The sequence below is a fragment of the Sarcophilus harrisii genome, chromosome 4 (genome assembly GCF_902635505.1).
Source record: "Sarcophilus harrisii chromosome 4, mSarHar1.11, whole genome shotgun sequence".
Lineage (NCBI taxonomy): Eukaryota > Metazoa > Chordata > Mammalia > Dasyuromorphia > Dasyuridae > Sarcophilus > Sarcophilus harrisii.
The window spans coordinates 297,100,010-297,127,641 of record NC_045429.1 but is presented as its reverse complement, the minus strand read 5'-3'; the positions used below and the strand labels follow the sequence as shown (position 1 = coordinate 297,127,641).

General features: G+C 34.5%; 1 protein-coding gene across 1 annotated transcript in view; it reads left to right on the top strand.

Annotated features, from left to right (window-relative positions):
- Positions 1-27,632, top strand: part of DNAH9 (dynein axonemal heavy chain 9) — a 479,597-nt gene that overhangs the window by 297,229 nt on the left and 154,736 nt on the right. Inside the window, exons 39-44 of the mRNA XM_031965533.1 lie at positions 6,041-6,206; positions 9,205-9,307; positions 11,407-11,646; positions 14,440-14,601; positions 18,785-18,981; positions 25,903-26,065. Coding sequence (XP_031821393.1) covers positions 6,041-6,206; positions 9,205-9,307; positions 11,407-11,646; positions 14,440-14,601; positions 18,785-18,981; positions 25,903-26,065 — 1,031 coding nt within the window. The remainder of the gene's footprint in view (positions 1-6,040; positions 6,207-9,204; positions 9,308-11,406; positions 11,647-14,439; positions 14,602-18,784; positions 18,982-25,902; positions 26,066-27,632) is intronic.

Here is a 27,632-nt window from a genome sequence, read left to right as displayed (position 1 = left end):
TACATATTTATGCAGACTAATGTTAATTAGGTTCTCTCTGTTGTTTGTCTATATTTTATTACTCTCTTCTTGATTCCCTATAGGAGCTCTTCTTACTCTTTATGGTTTCTATATAACTCAGTTCTATCCCCTTGCCTCTTCATTTTATTTAACTTAAAAGATCAACATCTTTTTTATCTTCTAAGTTACAACACCCATTCTTCTATTTCTGCAGTCTCAGAGGGAATGTTTCTATAATCTTTCTGTCTAAATCCTTCAAATGTTCTTTTGATTCAGTTCCCCTCTATTTTCTCTATTAATTATTCCCTCAGTTCTCTCCAGATCTTCAGTTTCTCCTTTTTTCTCTCCCCTGATTTCTTCCTCTTTGCCTAGGAAATGAATAACAAAGACATTTTCTCAAGGATTATTATAATAAAACCTTTAACCAGTGCTTTAAGTTTTGTGCAATGCTTTGAATCATTTGTGTTTTACATCAATCTTAGGGAGTAAGAATACAAACTTTATTCCCATCTTACAGATAAGGAATCTGAGACTCAAGAGAAGTTGACCTGGTCATGAAAAGCAGATAATAAGTATCAGAAATAGTATTTGAACTCAGGTCTTCCCAATCCTAAGTGCAACATTCTATCCACAAGATTACTAAAAATTGAATATTTCACTATTTTAAAGTTAGTCATATTTTATTCATGCTCTCACAACAATTATTGACAATAAATAACATTAAATGCAGTTTCTTTTTTATTTTCTCTGCCTGTCATTTGACTGGCAAGTAGCAAAAAGGACAAAAGACTGAAAGAGAAAAAAGGAAAAACAAAAGGATTGGGTAACTTATTGACTTGATAATTAATACTTGAATATTTAATGATCAGCTATAACATCAACTGTAATCTCTAATATATTATTCATTTATTCAATAAGCATTTTTAAATGCAATAAACACTCTCTCTACACTAAACAGTAGTGACCTCATGTTTCTAACTTTGTAAGAAATATCTTCTCAGTAACCTCTATGATATAATCTTAGCATCAGGTAGAGCTTTGAGAAGTTATCTCCTTAAGCTTTCTGCACCAAGAAGATATTCAAATTATCTCAGATTATTATTTCTTCAAAACAGGAGATACCATAAATTAATATCAAAATAACAGATATTTATTATGTGTATACAAAGCATTATGATAGTCATTGTAGGAAATACAAAGATATATTGGGCATGGAACCTATCATAAAGCAATTTAGTCCAGTTGAGGAGAAAAGAAATAAACTTGCAATAATAATAATAATAACAATTGACAATTATATAATGCTTTAAAAGTTTTGGTGGGCAGTTCATTTTATTGATTTGAAATTAATTCTTTTTAAAATGTATTTATTTAAGATTTTCCCCAGTACATTTGAAACAAGTTTTTTTTTAAACTTTTGAGTTCCATGTTCACTTCCTTATTCCCACCCCCAATTAAGAAACCACATGTGAAGTTATGCAGAACATTTCCATAAAAGTCAATGTAAAAGAAAACATAGATTTCCCCCACTATTTTGAGGGGAAACAAAGAATGATAAAGGGAGAGAGTAAGAAAGAGAAAGAGAGAGACAGAGAGAAAAAGAGACAGAGACACAGAAACAGAGACAGAGAGAGACAGAAAATATGCTTCAACCTGTATTCAGACACAGTTTCTTCTCTGGGTGTGGATAGGCTTTTTCATCATAATTACTTCAAAGTAGTTGTGGATCATTGTATTATTGAGAATAGCAAAGTCATTTACAGCTGATCATCCCAGAATATTGCTATCATAGCTACAGCATATTTCACTTTACTTGAGTTCATGTAATACTTTCCTGTTTTTTTCTGAGAGCATTATGCTCATCTTCCACAGAACAATAATATTCCCAGACACATACAACAGCTTATTCATTCCCCAAATGATGAGCCTTCCCTCAATTTCCAATTGATAGTATAAGTGAGGCCAGTATTGCATCTTATTGGACTTCTGCTTATTTCATGGCTTCAAGTTGCCAGTCTAATTTTCATAAGCCATTTTGCAAATGAGTACCAAAACTGGAGTGGTGAATAGAAGTGGTTCATGTTGATAACCATCCTATCTATTCAGAGTGTTCCATATTCATCTAGTCCTGAAATTGTAGTGTATCTAGTTCTTCCATTTATGAAATGTCCAGTCCTTAATTTTAAAAGTTCAATTAATATTGGAAAGATTAGAATCTATTATCTTCCAGGACTCCTATTTTTTTTAGTTGACTCCAGGGTATAAAGCAGCTAAGTGGCACAGTAGATACAATGCTGGATTTGAACTCAGGAACCTGAGTTCAAATCTAGCTTCAGACACTTGTGTGTCACTCTAGACAAGTCACTTAACCCTGTTTCCTCATCTGTAAAAGGAGCTAGAGAAGGAAACCCAAACCACTCCAGTATCTTTGTCAAGAAAACAATAACAAAATTGCACTCCAAGGACACTTCTCACAGGCTTTTCTCTTAGAAGAACAGAGCTTAATCAACTCAAATTATAGTCATTTATTAATTCCAAAGATTGATTTGAATACCATTGCCTTGAGAAATAAAAAAGTCCTTCCAAGAAAATATTCTCCTTTATTAAAAAGGAATTGCATTCACAACTATTTCTTCATCAAGCGATACATTTCAGTCTGACAGATCTCTTAAGTATATGTTAAATCTGTTAGGAATTGGAGTTGGCAGAAAGTGTTGAATGATTAATTGGTTGCTATTTTATTGTAATTAAATGCTAATTATATTCATATTTGAAACAATTTAACTCAATACCAGAATATTAGAATATTTTGGCTTCTTGGAGGAGTTTATCTTTTCAACCTGTCACCTTCAAATATATGTCTGTTGACATTCTCCCCTTGTGTACAGGCTTCTGGTTTTGTAGAGAAGAAATCAAATTAGATTTTAGCACTTCCAAATGTAATGGACAAGTGTTGATTCTTTTAGTCTATAAATCTTTAATTATTTTATTGAGAAAAATACTTGTACTCTATTTTAAAATTTTTTGCCCAAACTAGAACATTATCTTGTTAGATTCATTCTTTCTGATTCTGTAATTTAAAAAACTACAGTATGCTTTTGTATTTTCTCTTCAGAATATGAAAGTATTACTTTGCTTGGGAACAAAAAAAGGTTGGGGGTAATCAAAGGTGAGTAGGCAAGAGAAATAATGATGAATGATTTTTTATACAACTTCTGATAAAAATCTGGAAAATCACAAAGGTGTCTATTTGCCCTTCTACCAAATCCAAAACTCTAATAAAATTACTACTCTGATGGTAATATCTACAATAAAACCAACACTTATTCTGGGACACCAGAAAAATCTTTGAGTTCTTCATTTTATAAGCAATCCAAGAAACTAAAGGTACTTTCATAAATGACATTATGGATTTTTATTCTTTATATTTGCTTGATAGAGATCAAGGTTCAACTTAAAAATTTCCTTGAGGACATAACTCAGTCACTCAAACAAGCATTTATTCAACACCAGCTATATACCAGTAACTGCCAAGAACTGAGGATACAAAGAGAAGAATTCATATTCTAATAGAAGGAGACAATATGTAAATAGCTAAGAATACATACATATGCTTATACATACTGATATACATACATATATACAGATAGATATATATACTATGTATATATATCTGTATATGAATTAGATGATAATCTAATAGGGAAAGATATTAATAGCTGGGGGAACCAAAATAAGAGCATCTGAAAGAAGGTAATACTTGAGTCTTTAATTAACTCAGGAAAGCTAAGAGATATAGGAAAGGGAAAGAGAGAGAGAGAGAGAGAGAGAGAGAGAGAGAGAGAAAGTTCCTATGGAGGACAGCCAGTATAAAGGCATAATCAGGGAACAGAAAATAGGCCAGTTAACTAGGCTATAGAGTAAGTGGAAGAAACTAAAGTGTAAGAACATTTGAAAAGTAGGAAATGTCCAGATTGTGAATAAATATAAATGTCAAACAGAGGACTTTCTATTTGATCCTGGAGATAAAAGGGAATCAATGGAGTTTATGGAATAGAGAGTTGACCTATATCTCTCTACTCACCTGACCTACATATTAGGAAAATACCTTTGAAAATTGAATGAAAGGTGGATTGGAATAGTGATAGACATGAGAAAAGGATTAAAAGTTTATTGTAATAATCTGGGGAAGAGTCAGTGAGGACCTGAACTAACATGTTAGCTGTATCAGTGTAGAAAAGGGAACGAGATGTTTTGAAGGTAAAAATAAGACCTGACAAAATATTAGAGAGAATAACCAAAGAGGTAAAAAAAAAAGACAGAGGTTTGAAGTGTGAGTAACTAGGTAGATAGTGTTGCGCCCATATATATGGGGGCAACACCATCTACCTAGTTACTATATATATATATTATATATATATATATATATATATATATATATATATATATGATGTTTGTAATATGTGAGAGTTTACGGTTTTTGTTTTGTTTTTATTAGAAGAAAGCTGCCTTATTATGTTATTTTGGCCATACTAAATTTGAGATGTCTAAGGCATATCTGGTTCAAGATATAACTCAAAAATTTGGGAATAATCAATGTCAATGATTGAATTCATGGGACCTAATAAGATCACCAAGTGAAACAGTACAGATAGAGGTGGAAACAAAAAAAGGACCAGGACAGAGCTTTGAAGTACACCCATGGTTAATGGATTGACGTGGATGAAAATCTAACAAAGCACTAATTAGATAGGAGGTGAACCAGAAAAGAACGGTGTCATGAAAATCTAGAAGGAGAAAGAATATCCAGGAGGAGAAGGTGATCACTATTATCAAATGCTACAGAAAGATCAGTAAAAATCAGGATTGAGAAAATCAACTTAGCAATTAAGAGACCATTGACAACTTTGAAGAGGACGGTTTCATTTTAATGATGAGATCAGAAACCATATTGTAGAATCAAGTAAGAGGAGATGGCAGTGAATGTTCCTAATATAAGTGGCCTTCTACAGGAATTTAGTCATAAAAGTGAAAAGAGATATAGGACAATAGCTAGGGGAGATAGATGGATCAAATGAGGGTTTTTAAGAATGAGGTATTCATGGACATATAATGGGTGACAAGAAAGAAGCCTATGGATAGAGAGTGGAAATGATATTGGAGAAGACAGAAAGGGATGGGAACAAGAGTGCACGTAGAGAGTTTAGTCTTGATGAGAGAAGAGAAAGGGGGAGAATTTTAGGAGAATAGGAAATGATGTGAAGGAAGAAGAGCTCAGCAAATGATCTCTATTTTTTGGTAAAGATAACACAAATCTGTAGTAAATCTAATTACCACTGTTTCATGATGTTGTTTTCTACCATAAACAAAGCAGAATTGAATTAGCCCAAAAGAAACAGAAGATGCAAAAAATTAGAAAAGCTAGCCCAAATGTTCATAGGGATTATTTGTGTCTGACTTATGGCAGAGCTTTCTGAGTTCATGTAGACTAACATGGTGATATCATTTTGATCCTCTTTGAGTACAAAGGATAACAACAACATGAATAGAAGGAAAGGAGGTATATGATGAAAGTGATCCAAGTTTGGCAAAGCAATAGGACAAGAAGACAGAGGATTTCGGAACTGTGGATAACTCAGAGTTAAAAGATAATGGAATTTTATAATTGAAGAGACCTTAGAAATTAATTAGGTCTATTTTGCATGACTGTACATATTTGATATGGGTTTTGATGTGTTTGTTGGGTATTGGGCTTTTGGGGGGGTTTTTTGCTTTTTTTGTGGTTGTTATTTTACCTTCTCAATGGATAGAGGAGGAGAAAGGGAGAAAATTCAGAACTGAAAATAAAATAAATTTGAATTTAAAAATAAATAAGCTAAGTGTAACCCACTTCTTTTACATTACTGAAACCCAGAAAGATTAAGCAGCATTCTCATGGCCATCAAATTTGGTGCTAAGAACTGACATTTATGTTCCCTTGACTGATTCACAGGTGATATTTGAGGTCTTAGTTGTCTTCTCTGTCTGGTTGTCTTAATAGCTGTCTTAGAGAAGCCTCTGGACAAGAAAGCTGGCAGAAATTATGGTCCACCTGGCACCAAGAAACTTATCTATTTCATTGATGACATGAACATGCCTGAGGTAGATGCATATGGAACAGTGCAACCACACACACTCATCAGGCAATATATGGACTATGGACACTGGTAAGCACTGAGATATAATATTGAGATACTGACAAGATGCATTAAATGAGATTTGAGGAAAAGATGGGATGTGACATGTACAGGTGTGTTATAATAGAAAGTTTATATTTGAGGTTATAAATTTTGTCTCACTTCTTGGTAATTAGGAATCCCTTAGAGAGCTTGATTATATTTCTTTTGTATTTCTTATTTCTGAAAACATGTTCCTCCTATTCAAGTTTGGGAATTGACATTAAAAAATTCATTTTTAGTGGCATAAAATTGAGGAAATATCCTTAAAGGTTATATTCAGCTTATAACGGCATGATTTTTAATGAGTAACAGGCTTGACCTTGTCAGATGGAGAAGATTAGTGATTTCTGTAGAGGCTTAAGTTTTGAGGTTTCATAGTTATGGTCAACCATGAAGGAGTGATTTCTCTTGCTGTTCTGCTTTCCCATTGTCTGAATCAGCCTTTTGAGAAAGAAAATTTCTCTTCCATTTATGTAGTCCTTGATTTTTTTTGTTGAAAGCATGGATTGAGCAAATTATTGTTTCATGGAATGTCCTGGCCTTCTAAGAACTTAAGTCAGGGAAATAAGACATATAAAGTAAAGCAGTGGTTCTCAAACTTTTGTTTTCAGTATCTTTATCCTATTGAAAATTATTGGGGATCTCTCCAAAGAGTTTTTGTTTATCTGGATTATATTTATGGACATTTACCATATTGGAAATAAAAACTATTCTTGAATTTGCAGACCCTCTAAAAGGGTTTCAGAGATCCCCAGGATTGGGTCCTCAAACTTTTTAACTAGGGAGCCAGTTCACTGTCCCTCAGACTGTTGGAGAGCTGGACTATAGTAAAAACAAAAACTTTAGTTTTGTGGCCTTTAAATAAAGAAACTTCCTAGCCCTGGGTGAGGGGGATAATCGTCCTCAGCTGCCACATCTGGCCCGCGGACGTAGTTTGAGGACCCCTGTGTCTAGACCATACTTTGAGGACCACTGCAGTAAAGCAATGATTCAAGATATACTTGCTAATAAATTGCCTATATAAGTAGTATAGACTATATTCTCTATAGGACTTTAGAAAGAGGAAGATAAATATGGGTTGTAATCATTGGATTTGCATGCTGAAAGTTTCCAGCTCACTGAGTCAAGCCACCACTGTGATCCTTGGGGGGAAAAATAAAAACAGAAATCAGTACCTAAGGACAGAGGCAGTTGGACTCTAGGGAATATAAATCAACATCATACCCTTCCAGAATTGCAGAGAGTGTAGCCCTAACCCAAAATCCCTTGGGAAGTAAGGCTGTAGGAAAAAGTAGATAAACAAAAAACAAACAAAAATGACTCCCACAATAAAGAACTATTATGTTTCTAAGGATGTCCAACACATAAAATCAGGATGAGAAAATAACTCCAAAACACTCATAAGCAAAGTCTCAAAGGAAAAACACAGTTTTCCCACCACTCTTATATAATCACTGCAAAATCAGTTTAAAATTTTTCTTTATTTTGTATTACCATGACAAGAAGAAGGGGAGAAATAATCACTAGGTGATGTGCCTCTCTATACTTAGTAAACTTGACCCCTAGAAAACAAATGTATTCTGTTATCAAGGTCAGAACTTACTAAAGCTTATGATCCACTGGCATTGCTTTCAAGAATCCAGAGTCACCAAGACCATTTCCATGTTACAGTGAGAGAGAGAAGCACAAATTTGAGAAGGAACACCTCATATAACAGTAAAACTCTCTGCCTCCTAAGCTAGCACACTATGCTTTTGAATAACTATTAATAAGTTGATTTTTTCTTGTAACAAGCATAAACTATATATTTTTTCAATTTCACCCAGTTCTAGTCTCATGCCAAGTGTACTAAAATCTAATCTCTCTTCCATGTGTGTGAAGATCGCGTATTTTTAAATTAGCAGGAGTCAGGAATTCAGGTTAGGAGAAAATCGTCAGTCTTTATTCTCAGTGAAGAAGGATCAGAGGTGGAAGAGAATCGGCGATAGCAATGTGTGCAGCTGAGTCAAGAAGCTAGCTAGACCAGCAGTCACACGACCAGCAGCTAGGAGAATGGAACCCAGGCCCAATCTCCCCCAGCTTCTCTTCCTGTCTCTCTCTGCCTCCACCCACCAAAATCGTCATTTCCTCTACAACACATCAGGACTTACACGGAGAGTGGGCAGGGACCATTCTTTATCCAATCATGTATATTAATAGAGTATAGTCAAATTACTATTTAGCCTCACCTACTTGGGACCTCAGTGCATCAACTCAAACCTCAGCCCATTACACATGTGGTATTCCTTCAGCCATTTGAAGTCAACTTTCATATTTCCCCTAAGTCATCTCTTGTACAGATAAAATTCTTCTAGCTCCTTTAACTGATCCTCATGTGTCATGACAAGATTCCCACCTTCCTTATATCAAACATTATGTCTCTCGCTTAAAGTTGCCTAAGGTGGAGTTTCCTTTTGCTTTTGGCCACCATTTTATAGATGATTCATATTAAGTTTACAATTTGCTATAACTCCCAATTTTTTTGGATTAAATGCTAACTAGACACATATTCTCTTATTTGTGAAGCTGATTTTTTAACTGAAGTATAAGACATTGTTGTCATTTATTACATTTCATCTTATTAGATTCTGCTCAGTGTTCTAGCTTAAGATCACTTTTAACCTTGACTCCTATTTCCATATATTAGCTTTGTATCACCTGCAAATTTCACATGCATGCCATCTATTCCTTTCTTCAAGATGTTCATAACAATGTTAAATATTTACACTATCACAGCATGAATCCACTTAACTATGCTGTTGTTTTGACTTCATCTCCATGATTCCATAAGAATTGAAAGAGAAACTGTGAAAATTGTTAAAATTTAGATAAATAATATTTGTCTTGTCCACATTCTTGAAGAGACAATGTTTGAATGAACAAAATTCACCTGAGAGTTCAAAAGTCCTTCATATTTTCTACTGACATTCATGCTTTAATGTCGCAGGTATGACAGGAATAAACTGTTTCTTAAGGAAATCATAAATGTGCAATATGTGGCCTGCATGAACCCCACAGCTGGAAGCTTCACCATTAATCCTCGGCTACAGGTACCAATCTGGGTGTAACAAATACAAAGGTGAAATAATTTCTCCTTCAAAAAATTTACTTATAATTTACTAGTGAAAGGAGAGGGATGGGGAACAACATGTTCCCAGGTAAATAAATTCAAGATATATGCAAAAAATTAAAAGTGATGAGACTGGGAGTACTAATAACAGAATCAAAAAAGCCTACTTTAGGAGGTAGCATTTGACCTGAATTTTGAAATGGGAGAAAGTCTATGCAAAGGCATGGAAATGGGAGATAGAATGTTGTGTACAGAGCTAATGTGGCAGGAACAAAAAGTGTATAATATGTGATTAGCCTGAAAAATAAGCGGGAGCAAAATTTTAAAGGGTTTTAAATGCCCAAGAAATGAGCATATATTTTCCCCTACCTGTAGTAGAGAATCATAGGAGGTTTTTGAGCAAGGTAATAATGATGAGGTGTGAGAACTGGGGGCAAGAGATGCCCTCTGGTAAAGGTAGCACATTCTTTGTGAAAGAATTTGCAAACCTGAAGTTTGTGACAAAAGGGGATTTATTTACATTAAGAACACAGCTGTCCTGGTGGGAAAAGAATCCTGTTAGGATAATTTTTGCAAAGATGAGTTGACACTCAGAAGAAAATATCTTCATCAGTGGGCTAAATCCAGAAGGGTAGGCCTTCCTGAATAGGAATTAGCAAAGATTCGGGATTCAGAGTCGCCTTCTGAGGTTTGAGGCTGAGGAGAATAAGGGCCAATTTTTTTATTCAATAGAGGGCAGTGATTATGCCCCTGGATAAGATCTCCAATTGAATGAGATTATTTATCATGAATGGGTGTGGCCCCTTCCAGAGCCCAGGAGTATTTGAGACCCTGAATCACCTTTCCCCCACAGATTAAAGGGAAAACAATTCACATCAGGGCCCTTCCAACCCTTCCCCCAAAAAGATTTCAGTTTATATCAATAATATGATCAAAACCTATGCTTTAGACATCTTAATTTGGCAGCTGTATGCTGTATGGCTTGAAGAAAGAAGATTATAAAGAAGGAAATCTGCAATGGTGAGAAGGGCCAGAAAGAAAGTGATTATGATATAAGTAGAGGAAATACAGTGGGAAGCAGTAGATGTTCAAAAGGTAGAATCACTAAGTTGGGGCATCTGATTGGTTATGAAGAAAGAATGTGGAAAAATGTCCCAGATGACTCTTTGTTTGTCCTTCATTTGGGAAGAGGACTATAATATTAGAAAGGAGATGCCATAACTTGCAAGTAAAATGGATTTAAGAGAGAGAGAGCTATACAAAGTCACCAACCTCAACTCTTTCCTCCTGAGCCATCTGGATCCAGTGGCAAGATATAGATCAGGATAACTGGAAATGGTCTCTTAAATGAATGAATAAATAAAGCTAAGGAGATGAAATTTGATGCTAAGTCTCTTCCAACTTCAAGCCTAGTACTTTTCCTGGTATACCACATTCCTCCCCATAGTTTTTGGGAAGGATAAGTATGAAGTTGTTTTAAGGGATGAACCTGAACCTCAATAACTATGTCAATTATTACTAAAGCAAATAAATGTTAATGCCACAACTCTTGATATATGCACAAGTTCAGAGAAAGCCTCAAATAATCAGTAATAAGCAGATGGAATTTTATGGGTTATACAAATAAGAGCGTCAAGGACATCATTTATTATCATCAAACATTAAAACAGGAAAGAACACTAGCAGAAATCTTGCCAAATACCTGAAGATCATGCACCAAAAAAAAGTGACTTGCCCAAGATCAAATAGTAACTTTCTGGCAGATATGGAATTCAAAGCCAGATTTAACTATGTCACATTGCTTCTAGAACAGGGTCTCAGTTAAATAAAAATGTACTAATCTTTCAAAGGAGACATAAAGATAGATCAAATAGAAAGAAATCACAGCAGAACAGTCACAAAAACCAGAGAGTATCCTAGGAAGAAAGGGTAAATAACAAGAACCTTATATTTCTCATTGTGCATTATTTGTATAGCAAGATGTTAAGAAACATCTTAAAATGTTTCACCTTTGTCTGGAATTTGTGTTGGCAACAGAAGAAAAATCTAATCTTCCAACCTTTTTCTTTTCTTATACAGCGTCATTTTAGCACCTTTGTGCTCCCCTTCCCAGGAGTAGATGCATTGTCTACAATCTATAGCACCATCTTGACTCAACATCTAAAACTTGGCAACTTTCCAGCATCACTGCTGAAGTCCATCCCTCAACTCATCAACTTGGCCATTACCTTCCACCAGAAGATTGCTGCCATATTTCTCCCCACAGCAATAAAATTCCATTACATCTTCAATCTCCGTGACTTCTCCAATATTTTCCAAGTGAGTATGTCTTCTTTTTTCATCATGACTAACATTTACATAATATGGGTCTTAATGTGCTTTGCAAATTTCATCTTATTTAATCATCACAACAGTTCTGTAAGGAAAATGTTAATGATATCTCTATTTTTACATTTGATAAATTGAGATGTAAAGAAGTTAAATAATTTGCCCATAGTTATACAACTAATAAATATTAGAGTTGAAAATTGATGCTAAGTCTCTCCCAACTCCAAACCTAGTACTTTTCCTAGTTTACCTATTACCTCCCCATAGACTCAGGAAAGGAGAAGTATGGTATTGTTTTAAGGGATGAACCTGAATCTCAATGACTATGTCATTGATTACTAAAGCAAATGTTAATGCCATCAGTAATAGGCAGATGAGAACTATCCTGATGCCCCTAGATGCTATTACTTTTTCCCCTCCTTCCTGATATAGCTACAGAAATGTTATACACATATACAAATAGATGCACACATCTCCTCTGATAGTTCTTATAGTTCAGTTTTTGCATCTCTAGCCTCTAATACAGTGCCTGCACATAATAGGGACTTAACAAATGTCTATTGATTGATTAATTGAAAACATTTTATCTTTCCTTAATCTTATTCTGAGTGCAAAGCTCTCTTACAAAATTACACACAGAGAGACATATTCAACATTGCTTTGTCCCATAAAGTCATGGAAGGCTCACTATTTTATGAGTCCATTATATTCTGCCTGAATGGTGGGAGTCAGTGCTTCGAGTTAACATTGAAGAGTTTTATAGAGCTTCTCTTAAACACACTAGTGAATGAATTTTTTTTTTCTGATTTATCATTAGTCTATCTAGTTCTATGGCACTCTACCAAACATTTCATAGTTATTCAAATGTCTTCTTGCATATATGCTTCAAGAATAAAATCAATAACACATCAGCTTCTGATTTCTTATGCTGAGTTTAAAATATTTTCCAGATATCTATAAGCAAATTTCTGTTCCCTCTTATTCACATAGTTTCACAAGTGCAAAGGCTCCCCACCCCCACCTCAGTCCTATTATCACTCCTCCTATCTCTTAATGCAGTTGAAATGTTACTGTCCAATCAAGGCATCTATAAGTAGGATATGATACCCTATGTGGACTGGGGGAGGGAAGGAAAAATGAAGAAAGGGAGAGGGAGAGAGAGAAAAAAAAGGAAGGAATGGAGGAACAAAAGATGGCTCCAGAAGGGAAAGTGAGTCAGGTGACCTTGCATAGCCCTCCCTCACTTAAATCCAATTCATGCATGCCATGGCATCCCCTCTCTGATGTTTAGGTCTATTAGAATCCTTACAAAGTGATAAGTCAGTTGCCTAATTTAGCATGGTACTTAGCAAATTCTCTAACTCACTAATGAATGTAAGTACTCATTGGAGTTCACACTTTTGGGAGATTCACAAGTCAGTACTCAGTATGAGACTCACAAGTCAGAAACCCACAATCCCACTCTCTCAGAGGAGGAGTCAACTTTTGAGTTCACGCCTCTAAAAGAGCATAAAAAGGAGCTGAGTTAGGGAAGTGAGTCAGTTCGGAACAAGCCCACCCTTGGAGGCAGAACCAGATTTATTCATCCCATCTCACACCACCGTGATGGCAGGCTCTCCTCTTTCACTTCTCCACTGAAAGACAGGCCTCTAAGAAAGCTACTCAAGCCCAAGGAAAGAGACAAGACTTGGAAGGAGAAAATAAACGTTTGGATTTTATCAGCTGACTGCGTTTGAGGTGATCATTACTCTGAACTGAAACTAAGGCTGCCTCCAAAAGACCTCCCCAAGAAACCTGTTCCCAGAAAGAAGAAGCATATTATACAAAAGAAGAGAACACTACAAAAGTCCTCTTCAAGAATAAAGGACAAACAACAACTTAGCTTATTTATTATAGTTGTTACCCATATTCATTACTTTAAGGAATTGTATGTGCTTTGCTGCTGCTTTCCAGTTGTCAAAAGAATCTGTGGGCCTTCAGCACTGATGCAACAGAATTTACTTCCTTCAGAGTTTCCAAGAGGGAGTTTCACCTCCACATATTGTGGATTGATTAAAAATAGCTACATATAGTCTTGATTGTGTTTCCCAAAGATTATATCAGGTCAGAGGTCTTAATGCAAATATCTATTATTTGGGGATAATTTATAGATTAGACAGAAGATCAGGTTTAGAATTGTATGTTAAATTAAGTCTAAATCATTGTTTCACAATTCAAATTTTGCATAATCAGTAGAACTTAGTGGGAATTTCTGATATTAATTTTTTAATATTCCATTTGTATTGATATCCTACTTCCTTTACTAGACTGTGAACCATGAGAATATGGATTATCGTTTACTTACTTTCATATTTCTTTCCCCTACCCTCACTCAAGTACCCAGCACAGTACTTCGAAGCACTATTTTTTTCTGGTCTGAAGCTATGCTTTCCTCTTGTAAGAAATTCCCTCCATCAAGTCAGATCAGTAATTGTTCTGCAATTAATATTCTCGAAAATTCTCTCAGGACACTGAGAAATCAAAGTGATTTATCTAGTATCACATAATAGGTATATATCAGGAATAAGGCTTGAACCCAGGTGCTTTAAGGTCAGCATTCCTCTAACATACTATATTGCCTCTATAGTTTGCATATTAGTTGGTCCTTAATAGATGATTATTGAATAAATGCAAGTCAATAAAAAATGGAAAAAAAACTAGGTATTACAGGTAGCATTCAGAGAATGGAAATACAATTAAAAAGTTAATTGTTCCTTTAGCATAATGATTATTCTATTCTTGCAGGGCATTCTGTTTTCCACAGTGGAAAGTATTAAATCATCCCAAGACCTTGTGAAGCTCTATCTCCATGAATCTAATAGGGTGTATCGGGATAAGATGGTTGAAGAAAAAGATTTTGACATCTTTGATAAAATCCAAATTGAAGTAGTAAAGAATTTCTTTGATGTAAGTATTCAGTGCTATGAAATGTTCAAGGGATAAATAACTTTGCAAATGAGAGTGAAACCAGATGATTAAATCCAATCCATAGGTTGAAGAGAGAATTCTGAAGCTATGTGGAAGAGAAGGGCAATGTTCCATCTTATTGCCCATCTGAAAATTCTAAGTCTATGAAGTAAATCCTGCATTAATCATAGAAACCAAACCTTAGAATAAAAAAAGAAGTCTTATACAATGCAAGGCTATCTTCTACCAAATCCTTAATAAATGTGCATCCAGATTTGCCTGGAACACTTCCAGTGATGGGAAAAGCAAAGAAGAGAGGCTTATTATTTTATGAGTTAGCCCATTCTGTTCCACCTGAATGGTAGAATTTAACTGTGAATATAATGAATAATTGTATAGAGTTTCCCTTATACTTAATAAAAGGGATACTTGGCTTTTTTAGATTTATATTCAAACCACAGTTTGGACACAGCCTTTCTTTTCCAGCATTCCATAGATATCCTCTTTTCTGACATGTATGCTATGAAAACATGGTTTACAATTTTAGAATTGTAGTTGATCATGGTGGATCAGAGTTCCTAAATCTTTTAAAGGTGTATACAAGAGTATTTTTATTGTATAAATTATTTTCCTGGGTCTGCACATTTTACATTGCATCATTTCATATGATGAGAATATTTAATTATGTTAAATGTAATTGTTAAATATTTACTATTTAGTTACAATATGATTTGATAAGTAAGACAGGATAAACAGGAAAGAGTAGTTAGGTAGGTGGAAGAGAAGGAATTTGTAAAGGGACAAGATAGAGAATGGAGAGAAAAAAAAGAAAGAGATGAATAGATGGTTATCTAACATTATTACACATAATACAAAACACAACTATTCCAGATAAGCAGGTTATCTTTGTCATTTTTGTCTTCTTTTGAACCCCTCATTTTATATAGTAGGAACTATTCTATCTGAAGCCTTGAATTTAACTGGTGAGTAGAGGGCATATATTAATAGAATATCCTTCTGGCTAGCCTTAAAAGAAGGCATCATACCAGCATTCTATAGCATTCTCAGTGGCTTCTAGTCATTCTCCCTTCACTACCAGTTTAACCATGTTTCTTACCTTTGGTCTAAAGATCCTTAAGTCTTACCTCCTACTCTCTTCTTTTAGCTCTTTTTAATCCTCAAGGAATTAAAGGAATAAGTCATACTAAGTATATCATTAGACCTCTTGCTTCAACAACATTTGAAATGCCAAGGTAAAATGCTACAACAGCTACAAAGAAATAAGATGAGAGAGCTGGTCATTCAAAAAAGCTAACTTTTGTTAAAATTAGTAGAGTCTAAATATTATTGTGGTAAGGGATGAGGAGGAGGGGAAAGATCGAGGGAATAAGAAAAAGTATAAAAAAAAAAAAGATAAGGTTAGTGGACACTCTTTCCTAACCAGATATCCAAAAACTGTTAAGTAGTCTGGTCTAGAAATGGGTATTTCCTCTCTAAGTTTAAATTTTTCAGTTAAATTGAGATCTTCAGATTCAGTTCCATCTCCCCATACCTCCTTCCCAATGTGAAAACTTAATCAGGTGACCTAATATTCATGAAAATTTGCCCAATCTGCATAAAGGAAGCCATTCAACTCTGATTCTGCTTTTAAAATTGAGCTACTTATTTAGAATGACTAAAAATGAAATGCCCCCTACTCCCAAGTCCATTTGGATGTCACTTTATATACACTATTTTTTGCTAAAATCTTACTCCATGCCTCATCATGTGGAGATTATCTTGAAGTCTCAAAAAAAGTGAAAACTTTAATATCAAGAAAAAAAATGTTTTAAGTATAAAAGTAATATAATCCAATCATCTACTCAAATTAAGGGCTAGCAATCAATTTACTTATTCATAGAATAAGGAAGTTGTAATAGAAGACCTCTGAGGTCCCTTCAATACCTACATCCTTTATCTTGGTTTTAGCTGCAACAAGTCATTAAGTCATCTATGGGGAGAAATTGTAATCTGCATCAGTGAAGGACTAATTGCCAACCCTTCTTCTTCATAGCCAAGCTCATATATTAAAATCTGAGAAGACATTATTTTGACCAAACTTTATGTAGTTCAGAATCTTCAGAACTCAGCTTTACGTTACTTGTTAATATAAATTAGCTTAATACTGGTCAGGATTAGTCCTATATGTTGTATTATTCTTTAAGTGATTAAATGGACCCTGTGTTTTTCTCAGGATAGCAGCATTTCTTATTGCATTGAATTTAGGATTAATCCAGATGTCTGGCATTCTTTGCATTTCACTGCTTCTTAATGTGCCAATTATTTTGTGCGTAACTTCAGAGATCATCTGGTATAACATGAAACTGAGCAATATTCCCCTTTACTTCACACTTCACAAGTAGTAGTCTAAACTTCTTTATCTAACATCTTTCAGCAAGGAGAAATCCACTACCTCCCTAAACAGGCAATTCCACTTTAGAAAGAATGTTAGAAAGTTTTTCTTCCATCAAGCCAAAATTTGCCTCTTCCCACTTTACAACCATTGTTCCTAGTCCTTCCTCCTGAGTCCAAATTAAAAAATGTCTAATCTCTCTTATTAGATTTGACTGTCTCTCTAAAATTTAAACCTATTGTGGCTAACCTTATATTAATCTTCTCTTACACTTACTCTGCACTGTCATTCTATTCTATAAAAGCTTTGTTTTGTTCCAAATAGTTGGCATACTTTATTAGAAAGTTTTATAATCATTTTCCCTGACATCAATTTGGAGAGTTCTCCTTATCTTTCAGATTTAGGTCTATAATGTCTTAGTTTGAAGAAGTTGGAATCCTAACTAATTGTATCCTAATGGGTGGGATTTTTCTTTTCAAACCACATAGACTACTTTTAGATAGATCTGATTGTCTATGACTTTATAATTATTTAGGTTAGTGAATCGTTCTTTCCCTTAGAAAACCTGCTCTTCCATTTTGGATACCTTATTTCCTTTATGATCTTTCTCCATGTCTCATCTATTAAGCATCTGGACTCAAACAAGATATTTTATTCCATCTTATCATCCCCTAAAATAGTAATAACTCTCCATTAGAAATTTATTAATTCCTTTACTGCTTAGGATTACTATTGATTTCATAGGTAAGTTATATTTTACAAGTTTTTTTGTGTACATGGTCACTAATTTTCAGGAGATATGCTTTGTCCCTTAGTATATCTGAATCCACGTAAGTAAGCTTTGTTATAAAGGAATTACACTGTATTTGCACTGTATAATCTGGGTAACTCATCTCTTTCCAGGTTTCTAGGAAACCTTATTTGTAAAATGTAGGGCTTAGATTAAGTATTCTCTAAGGTCACTTGTAATTCTAAATCTATAATCTATAAATGTTTTAAGGACACAAAAAATATAAAATCCAACCACTTCACTTAAGATGATTTTTAATGATACATTTTTGGAAACTATAAAATTAGATGCTTTCTGCCAGATGTCAGACTACAGAATTCAGATCTGCATCTGAGTATATAATGTTAATTATTATTATTAATAATAGTAACTTTTATATAATTCTTATTGTGTGCCAAGTACTGTACTATGCTTAGTGCTTTAAAATTATCTCATTTGTTCCTCACAACAATCTTGCAAGGTAAGTTCTATTATTATCCCCATTTTATAGATGAAGAAATTGAAGCAAACAAAGGTTGAGTGACTTAAGCAAGATCACAAAAGTAGTAAATGTCTGTAGTTAGATATGGATCTGAACACCTATTTTCCTGACTCCAGGCCCAGCATTTTATTCATTGTGCTACCTACCTACTCCAGAGTTGTACAGTCTCCAGAATTGTCCCTCACAAGACTTCTAGCAGATACTAGCAAATAAATAAAGATAACTGTTACATCTTCAAAAGTCCAAAAGCATGTCTTTCTATCCCAATTAGAAAAAAGAATGGTCACAACTCTCACTTTTGAGGATACTAATGAATAAAAATATAAAATAGCGTTTCAAAGACATTATAACTAAAGTTGTAAAGCATTATTTTTTAGGAATGCAAGAAAGACAGTAAAAAATTAACATTTCTGTTCTATTTCTAAAGAAATCCTGGCAACTAAAAACAAGTAAAGCCTCTGAGCTGGTGTTCCTTGGAAATTAGTAAAAGAGGATCCTGGGTTTTGTGTCTTATTAATAGGATATGGACAGAACTCTGGAGGAAACCAGGAGACTGAACATGTACTGCCATTTTGCAAATGGTATCGGTGAGCCCAAATATATGCCAGTGAAGACATGGGAACTTCTGACCCAAATCCTGGTAGAAGCCTTAGAGAGCCACAATGAAATCAACCAAGTGATGAACCTGGTTCTCTTTGAGGATGCCATGTGCCATGTGTGAGTATATTTCTGTTGTGTTGTTTCCTTCCTTCACTTCATAGTTTCAAAGTCTCTATTTGGTCGTTTGGCAAGATTTTATAAAAATAAAGGAAAACAGCCACAATCACTACTAGCAAAACTATTATATTATTCTTGGCTTTGGACTGTGGGGGACTTCACTCATGTCCTAGGGGAATATAATTATATACAGATGACATAATATGAAAAGATCCTGGAGAAGCTGGCATCCCTTCTTCATTAAATAAAAGAGAAATTTTGGTATTTGCTAAAGATTTTACTTAAATAGTATCCATAGCTCTGGCACTGCAGAATGCTTGCTTGGTCCTCTTTTCTATTTTTCTCTCTTGGATTCCTGAGATCTCTGGGATGGAAGAAGAACCAATCCTATCCAAATTCATTACTTTTTCCACCTACTTTTTCCCTGGGAAAAAAATCCCTGGGAAAAATCATGCTGGAGTGCAGAAACCCATATTCAGAATCGTAAAAAAAAATTGAAGTACATTTCCAAGAACTAAGAATATGTTCCATTGTATTTTTCTCTGCCCAACTTTTTGCTAAGTCCTACTGCCTACATATATAAAACCAGGCAATGGAAAGGAGTCTCAACCTTGTCCCAAGGAATTAATGAAAATAACTGAATATTTTCCAGACAACATATACTGAGTGCACAAACTGCACTCCCAACGTTTATAAAAGAAATGGAAAATATCCTCCCTCCCTTGGAGATGCTTAAATAAATATATAGCCATAATAACATTGAAAAAATAATTATGGTTTTGTAACAAAAGACCAGAGATAGCTAATTAAATGCTTGCCATGTGAGACATGATTATGTAATAATGACCGAGTTTGAAGCATTATTTGTATTATTTTAAAGCAAATTTACCAAAATTTATGTACCTTCTGGTCCTAGTTTTGCCACCTACTATCTGTGTGACCTTGGACAAGTATCTCATACCTAAAGTCCTAGTTTTATCATCTATAAAATAATGAGATTAAACTAGAAATTCACTGAAGTACCTTCTAGCTCATACATTTTGGGATTCTATGACTAATGTCATTTGGAGGCCACATAAGAAAAATCCTTTTGTTTATTGTATATTTATTGTATATGCATATATTTATACATACATACATATTTATAATCTGATATAATCTAGTTCACCTATTCATTTTATTCACTAGACTTGACTCCTTTGTTGTTGTAGTTTTCTAAAAATGAAATTCATTTAAACATTAAAAATAGATGGTTGGTTTTAATGAAACAATGATGATTTTGAATGAACCAGAGGAGTAATAAACAGTAGGATATGGTGAATTGAATTTAGGCACCTTAGTCTATATATGACTATGGGCTTAACCTCTCAATGACCCAGGCAACTTTCATAGACTGTTGTAGACAGATTACTCGTCTGCACCAGTATATCTATATCCACACTAATGAAATCACAAATCTAAATCTCAAAAACAAAACAGATTCCAGGCCACAAAAAAAAGTCCCTGAGATGAATACTGAGAAATTCTTTGGATTAAAGGCTAAGGCAATTGATTTTTTTTTCAGTTTTTAGAAGGAATTCGTGGATCAACAAAAGTAGTCATTCTAATTTTGTTGCCCTCTTGATAATTCTTTTAAGATCTCCAGCCTTTTAATTTTTGTGTGTGTTCTTTCTGCTCTTTGATAAGAGCTTTTCTTTTTTGCTATTCTTTGCCATATTCCATGTTCTTATTTTCAGAATTGCATTTATATTCTGTGCTCAAAAGCACAATTGTATTTTTCTGTTTAGTCACTTTTCCCCCCAGATCACTGAATTTCTAATTTCTGATTTTTTTTCAGTGCTTTCAACTAGTCATTTACTAATGTTGCCTTTTCCTTTGCTTTTTTATAATTTCACATATTTTTTTCTTTTTATATGTCACATTTATATTCATTGGAAATGCAGAGTATTTTAAAGTCTTCTGATCTGAGTTTGTGCTCTGTGTATCTCTATTTTGTTAGTTTTTCCTCACTGTAGTCAAAGAATCAACAAAAGCATTAGGAATATGACTTTTTAAAATTTAAGTTATTTATTTTTCATTTTTTAAAATTTGAGTTCCAAGTTTTCTTTCTCCCTCCAGCTTTCCCCATCCCATTGAGAAGGCAAGAAATGTATCAATTATACATGAGAAATCAAAGGGGAAAGCATATTTTTATATTAGTCATGTTATATTGTGGGCCAGAATTCTGAAACAAGGATTCTTACAAGGTTTTGTTAAGGCAATGGAATTGATAAAGACAATGGTTATCTAGTTTAGCATGGTGCTTAATAGTTCTCTAGTTCAGTACATGTACTTAGTACTTAATATAGTTCCCCAAGATTCACACCTATGATAATGGAGTACATAAAAGCCAGCAAGGACTGGACGAGATTCATTACATGTTCATTCAGGGTCCTGGTGGCTCTCCTGAGCCTCCTAGAGGCTCAGAGATAGAATCAGAGAAGACAAGCAGACTGGAGGCATGAGCTCAAGCCCTCAGACTCAGAGAAATTCATTCCATCTTCATTCAGGGTCCTGATGGCTGGCCTCCTGCACTTCCCCAATGAGACCAAGGCCAGTCTGAAAGGCTCTCAAGAAAGCTAGCTGAATTTTTTATTTCCTTCCTGGTTAATGGTACACCACTTCAAAGTCCAATTCTTCTTGTGCAGGAAAATAACTGTATGGACATGTATACATATATTGTATTTAACATATACTTTAACATATTTAACATGTAGTGGTCTACCTGCCATCTAGGGGAAGGGGTGGGGGAAATGAGGGAAAAAATTGGAACAAAAGGTTTTGCACCTGTCAATGATGAAAAATTACCCATGCATATATCTTGTAAATAAAAAGCTGTAATAAAAATAAAAAGAAAAAAAAAAGAAAGAAAGAAAGCTATCCGGGCCCCACGCAAGAAAACTAGATTGTGAAGGAGATAATAAAAGATTTGGACTTTAACACCTGGCTATCCTCATGGTGATTACTCTACTGAAAAGAAGGCTGCTCTAAGACCTCCAGAAAACCAAAATAGAACATTACATTGTTGTTTAAAAAATATGAAAACTATAAAAATAAACAAAAAAGTATATTTAATCTGCATTCATAGTTGATCAGCTTTCTCTTTCTGTGGAATTGGATAAGCATTTTTCATCATGAGTCCTTTGGAATTGTCTTCAATCCTTATATAGAGTTGCTAAGTCTTTCACAATTCTCAATGTTAAAATATCGTTGTCACTATGTTCTCTTAGTTCTGCTTACTTCATTTTGCATTACTTCATAAAAGTCTTCATCCCATCTTGTCATTTCCTGAGCACAGTAATATTCTATATTAATCATACATCAGAACTTGTGTTTCCATTTCAATTGATGAGCATCCTTTCAAAAGCACACTTTCAATGTGATTTGATTTTTTTAATGCTATTTATAATTTAAATGCTGTCTTTAGCCGCTCTTAAAAGCTGTCCCATTAGATATATAGCTGAATCCACGTGGCAAGTCTATAGCTGAATGCTAAAAGATTGGATTTATCTTTTTGAACTGAATTAACATAATAGAATTATAGCATTTTGGAGACTCATATCACATACAGTATGATAGGTTGAGTCTGGGCCTTGTTATTGTGATGTATAATAATGAAAACTTACATTTTAATAGCATTTTGATGTTATAGACAGCAGCATACTAGTAAAATGTTTAACAAACAAGTACAAACATAATACATTTATAGTTTAGTTTCCATTATTGATATTTTTCTCAAGTCTAGACAATTAGCAGACAATGAATCCTGATTTGTAGCATTTATCAAACTCAGTATAAAGTATAAATGCTCATTTTGAAAATTTAACAATAGGCTTGTGGAATCCAGTTCAAGGTAGCTCCAGCACACTCCTGATGGAGTCTTTTACTATCCATTATCATTTCTCATTCACTCAATAAGAAATATGTAGTAGGAGCATAATGATGACCGTTTTATCAATGAAAAAACTGAGGCTCTATGGCCACACAAGTTGCAAATGCTGCCATCATAATCCAGTCCACATCCCAGAACAAGAAGTAGGAGTTAGGGTGTAGGGTAATGAGGAAAAATATGGACATGAACTTTATACACATAGTAGTAGCTCAGTTGGCTGTCAGGGTACATGACTTACCATTAAAATCTGCACCCAGGAATGTTGTACCTAAGGGATCATTCCTAATTCATTCATCATGGATCCTTAAATTTTCTCCCTTTCCCATAGACAAACAGATACCAATGAATCTTTAACTAGTAAATGTTATAAATACTCAGGGAAGCCTGTTCTGAAAACAAAGCAACACATGAATTTCATACAAATAAACATAGTGGACAGGAACTCCCAGATGACTGGTTAATAGAGTTTCCCTAAGGCGGAAATTCTGAGCCACTCTCTTACCTGCCAATTCACAGAAACTATCTATAACTTTCCCTAGCATGCCAGAGGGAAAAACCTAGATTCTGATAACCAGAAACAATGTAAAGTCTAGGCTAGCTCCCTGGAGGCCTCAGGATCAGCCAGAGTCAGGATAAGTAAAAGTCCTTGGTCTTTAGGGGGAGAAGCAAGCAAACTGCCAGGAGTTTAGCTGAAGATCTCTTCTTGATTCTGGAGTCCAGAATCTCCACCTTTCTCCTCCTTGTCCTGTGCCAAGTGAAGTCTTGCCTCTCTCACCCCACCCTCTAATCCTTGCTACGATTTATCTTAACATCAAATACTGAGCCAGCACCAATGGTGAGAAGAGCCATTTTCCCAAGCATATGCTAATAGAGTCATTGTCACATAGCAAATAGGTAATTAGCCGTAAGTGCTCAGTTGTCTGATTCAAGCACACCTTTTTGGAGTTTCAGCCCTTTACAGAACAGGGTTACCTCTTCTGGTCACTTTGCCAATTCCTTTGGCAAGTAATTGGAAGGCTTGGAAGGGAAGTGATAAGTGAAAGTGAAATGCCCATGAGTTATTTTCCATTTAACCTAGTATCTCCGGCCAAATAGAAGGTCGGTCTAAAAAGCTCTTTTTATGAATTCGTTTTCTATAACTGCACCTAGATAAGAGAAGAACCATTGCAGTTGCTTTTTTTTAGTTGCTCACCTCAAGCTCTGCCCAATTTTATCCTCACTAAGGTGGCTCACTTCACTCAGACATAAAAAATTGACCATGATTTAGGGCAACATTGTATAGAAGATGTATTCTTTAAAAAAAAAGAAAATTTCAGTTCTGTGCTTTATTACCTGAGATCAGCATTATTTTTTTTAAAAAGTAAATATTTAATTGTTATTGCATATGTCCACAGAATTAGGTGTCAGCTTGCCCTACTTCCCACCACTACCACCTGCAAACATTCAGAGTTTCTTTTGAACTGAGATTTTATTTTTAGAAAGAAACTAAACATCAAACCCTGTAGAATAAAGTTGGTAAGGAAGATGCTTTAGTTAAACCACCCTCTAAAGTTAGTAGTTAAGGTATTAGGAACAATAAAATTAGACACTGAAAGCAAGCTGTTAAAAGTCTTCTATAGGACATCTATTCTTAACCACAATTACCATAGGTGAAATAAATAATTTTTATCAAAAGAAATTGAAAAGCTTTTACACAAAGTTAATGCACTAACTATGAGAAGGGAAACAGCTAAATAGATGAAAACATGTTTTAAATTTCTTTTACAAACATTTGGTATCTAATATACAAATATATTGTATAAATCTACACATACATATGTACATGTGCATGTATGTAAATATACACTAAGTTACAGAAATGGACAAACAATTCTCAAAAATATTGCAAATTATTAACAACCATATATAAGAATGCTGCAAATCACAAATAAGAGAAATTCAAATCAAAATAACTTTAAATTTCATTTTAGATTTTGCAAATTAGCAATGGTGACTAAAAAAATCAAATTTGTAAAATGGACATGTATTATATACTTATATATGCATACCTATACATATGTATACATACACATATGTGTGTGTGTGTATATACTAAACAACACTAACAATACTCAGTGTTGGGAATGGTATGGGAAGATGCACTCACTGGAACTTTGATGGTACTCTGGCTCAGCTCAATAGCCCAGAGATTTCATTACCAGAATGGCAATGTATATAAAACCAAGGAAGCCATTGATAAAATGAAAGCTCCCATATACTCTAAAATATTTATAGCAACACTTTTTGTGATAACAAGGAATTGAAAACAAGGTAGATGCTCATCAATTGAGAAATGGCTAAACCAATTATGGTATATGAATGTAATGTAATATTCTTGTGCTATAAGAAATTAAGAATGTGATAAATGCACAAAAGCTTGGACAATGCCACATGAATTGAATCTGAGGAAGCAAGCAAAGCCTAGAAAATAACATACAGTGACTACAATGTATCTACCCAAATTATTTGTATTTGCTCAGGTATTTACATAATGTATTTTCCAAAAAATGTAAATTCCTTGAGAGTAGGTAGTATTTCTCTTTTTGTCTTTAACTCTTTTAACTCAGTACCTTGCACATAATAGATACTTAATAAATGAATTATTGGCAGAATTGAAATTCAGCTTCATCAACTCATAGCTCCCAGGCCAGTGCTCTTCCCATGTTTCTCAATTGAATTAAAAAAAAAATCAATGAGTTTTAAGTCAGATAAATTCTTGGACCATGGAGTGAGCCCTAGTTATCTCTATTTCTTTTATATATCTCAACATTTAGCAATATGCAAAAGAAAAAGAAAATCTTTAAATATGTATTATGTGTATGTACGTGTGTATACACATAATATTTATATATATATTTAATATTGTAAATAAATATTAATATATTTATACATGTGTGTGTTAATTAAAATCAAAGTTTTGTTTGTTTGGGATTTTTGGTACTTCCCTTTAGTTGCCGTATCAATCGCCTCCTAGAATCCCCAAGGGGAAATGCTTTGCTGATCGGAGTAGGTGGAAGTGGCAAACAGAGTTTGACAAGACTTGCAGCTTTCATCAGCTCTATGGATGTTTTTCAGATCACTCTAAGAAAAGGTTATTCTATTACAGATCTTAAGGTAAGAACAAAGTCAAACAAGAAGGAACATAGGCAACTTTTCTTCCCACTATCTCCCTTTGCTCTGAATATCTGATTTTAAAATGTCTATATTCTATAGCAAGAGACAGCGTGAAGTAATCAGAGCCAAGGTTGCACCTAAATATCAGACTTCAAGTTCCACCCCTGACACACACTGAATATGAGACCCTGGCAAGTCAATTAATTTCTTGGTGCTATGTTTCCCTTCTAAGGGCCCAATCTGTATTGATAGAGTGAACTTCCTTCTCTGGGAATTTTCTATATCAGTGAAATTCTAGATCTAATCCCTATCCCCTGTAGTTTAATTTTTTTCCCTTTTTTCCTTACTTTTTATCATACTTTATAGTTTTTGCTATTCTTCTTTGCATAGTTTTCCTTTATCTTCCAGGTTTCCCTTTAATGTGATTTTTCTAAATAAATCAGGTATCAGTGCTACCAAAGATCCAAAAAAAATAATATACTACAGAAATTGTAAAGGAAAGGTATTATATCTTAATTGTAAGAGTTAAAAAGGCTCTAGGATCAAGGTATGTAGTTCAAGGCATTTGAAAGGACCTGAGGGATGAGAGGTACAGGCGAGTTCTATGTAGAGGTGGGGCATAGCCCCAAGAGACAGTGTCTGACCCCAGGTACCACATCTCCCTCCTTAGTGCTCTTAAAAACTAGCGCGCCTCCCTCCCCCTTTTCGGGTCAGTCCCTTTATGCCAGGTTCCTAGAACCTTCCCCGGATCATGGGGAGTGGGGAGGAGGGGAGTAATAAATATGTTCTACCCTATCTCCTGGTGGTTTATCTCTAAGTTATCCAGGTTGGTGCCTGAAGACTGGTAAGTTTGGCCTAGGCGTGCCACCAATGGGTGGGCAGTTAGAGTAGCCCAAAGGGGGTCACCTACACTTAATCTGATATTCCTAAAGGAGTAGAAAGTCAGTTTTAGTGTAAGAAAGTAAGATCAGTGAAAAAGTTTCTATTGAGAGCAAAAAAAAAAAAAAAAAGTGAATGGTAAAGGAATAGATGTGCCTATGTCCTTCCTATGGAGGGAAGATCTGGTTAAAAGAAGCAATATTCATTAATGTTAAATTCATTCAAATCAAAGCTCAGCATCCTAGTTTCTAGAATCATTTAGATTGGTTGAAAATTCAGATATTTTACATGTCATCTCAAAAAAGACCTTTTAGGAAAATGTCATTTCTCATTCCAGGAGTCATAATTCTTGTGAACTTGGGTATTTCTAACACATATATACAGTTTCATACCTGTAGTCCTAACAAAATATTACCTCTATCTGTTGAGAAGCATTTTTGTAATGCCTACTGTATCTCAAGTACCAAGGACATAAGAACAAAAAGTGAAATCATCCCTCCTCGGGAAGGGAAGGGAACCCCAAAGGCTTACACAGGAATCAAAACAACTATATATCTTAAAATGAACAATATTGACTGGTTCAGTTTGTATTCTTCAATTGGCAATGAGAAGTATAATATTGTTATAGATGCAGTGTGATGGGGCAAATGAGAGTGAGTTTTTATTGCACAGAGGTACAATACTAAGC